The sequence below is a fragment of the Anneissia japonica genome, unplaced genomic scaffold (assembly GCF_011630105.1).
Source record: "Anneissia japonica isolate Jap-2015-1 unplaced genomic scaffold, ASM1163010v1 scaffold665_len1252844_cov201, whole genome shotgun sequence".
In the NCBI taxonomy this organism is placed as follows: domain Eukaryota; kingdom Metazoa; phylum Echinodermata; class Crinoidea; order Comatulida; family Comatulidae; genus Anneissia; species Anneissia japonica.
Window position 1 is genome coordinate 616267 of NW_022757135.1, and position 2024 is coordinate 618290.

At 31.2% G+C, this 2024-nt stretch overlaps 1 protein-coding gene across 1 annotated transcript in view; it reads right to left on the minus strand.

Moving 5' to 3' along the window:
• LOC117124433 (cholinesterase 1-like) overlaps positions 1–2024 on the minus strand; it is a 17880-nt gene that overhangs the window by 13647 nt on the left and 2209 nt on the right. Inside the window, exon 2 of the mRNA XM_033270665.1 lies at positions 555–714. Within this exon, the coding sequence (XP_033126556.1) occupies positions 555–714 (160 nt within the window). The remainder of the gene's footprint in view (positions 1–554; positions 715–2024) is intronic.

The window sequence follows — 2024 nt, forward strand, 5'->3', positions numbered from 1 at the left end:
TATATATATATATATATATATGTATATATATATATATATAAAATGTGTGTATGTTTCACGTATGCCTTGATAATATAAAATAAGTACGATTGCATAAAGTATACGTTTATGCGATATCACGTATGAGCTTCAGGTGTAAACACTAAAGAAGAGCACAGTGTGTGCTAGAAATATTGGAATTAAAATATATTTATGTCTATAATGTCAACGTATACGTTTATACTTTGTGCAATCGTACTTTATTATTATTATATATAAACACACACACACACACATATATACATATATATATATATATATGTATATATATATATATATGAAATTCAATTTCAAATAATTTTATTTCTATTTATCAAATTTCTTAGCAATACAAATTGTAAAATAATAATTTAAAAAAAATAATCATTAATCCTTTTTTATTATTATAGTATATGGTATGATTTTCATAAATCTATAATTGTTGTATACATGCCTCAACTATATCCGATATAAAATATTAATAATTTAATACATTATCAATGCATTATCAACCTCACAATTTCAATGTTACAAACCTGTAGACATGAAGCCAAGAAAACCTAAACGGTAATTCAGCGTGACTACAATGACGTTGCCAATAGCCACGATCGGTACAGGTGAGTATAATTCGTTGGCGCCCATCCCGAACGAAAACGACCCCCCATGAAGCCATACCATTACCGCCAGGTTAGTATCCTATAGTATATAAGAAAAATTACAAAGTATTATATTTTCTGTCTTGCTTTTTTCTTGCTTTGCTTGGCAGATTTTGTAGGAGTAGGTTAGAGTGTATTTTTTACAAGTATGTATTTTTTTTACAAGTGTATTTATACTCTTTAATATGAAACTGCTTTTGCAAATTTAATTAACCAGAAATGAACGAATGAATGAACAAAGTTTTTTTTTGCTTGTTCAAGTTCAAAGTAAAAACAACAAAGACGTCAAAACAAGTAAATTCAGCCCCTTAGGGTAACCAAAATTAAATCCATTGGCATTAGTATAAACTGATTTGCACAATAAGTTGTTATTAAAGTGATGAGAACATGACCTGGTCACACAGAAAGAGCAGCAAGCTCAACAAATATGAAAAAAATAACATATATACTGATACTGATTTAAAAATACAAATATTAAAAATACAAAGTTAAAGTTCACGCTGCAAAAACAACAAACAACTTAAACCAGGATGACCCATACTAAATTAAGAAATTCATGATAATAATAAATAGCGTTATTACCCCTGGTCACTGGATAACATACAATGGCAAACCAGCACAAAGTGTACCATAACTTCTCTGCTCCCTAGGGGGAGTTGGCCTATACCTAGTTGTTCGCTACTTGTTTAGCGCACGAAACTACAATAGAACACCTCCTTTGGGACACCCCTATACAGGGGCACCACTATTAAGAGGACACTTTTCCGTGAAACGAGTTTGTTACGATTGAACAGATTCAAATAACCGTCAGCTATATTGTATTACACGATGATGGTGCACCTAAATAGTAACATATACCGGTAATAATTATCAAGATAGTCGTTAACACTGTTAAATTATATATAAATAATCAAAGATGGGTAAATAGGCTACAGTGTTAGAATAAAGGACATGATGGTACATCATGATGGTACATCACGTAGCGTGTAGCATAGCTCTCAACGAATGTTGTCCTGTATAAAAAACATTATGTAACAACATGTTTCCGACGGGATTCGAACCTGCGACGTCTTGCTGTATTATTGTGTTATATTTGATCATGTTAAAAACTGTGAGGCATTCCAATATGTTTTAGGATTACAGGGTATACTTGAAAATGATAATGTCGTCTGTAATGTAAGTAATAAATTAGGTTTAATATTTTCTAGTACTAACATTATTGACAACTCCCGAAACTGGTCTATCCTATTGTTTAAAGAAGCGTTCGCTATACGTAGACTACACCCTTTGCTTAACAATGGGCTCAGAGCTTCAAAAGAGCTTTCTTTGTTTTTGTAGGTATCTTTGATC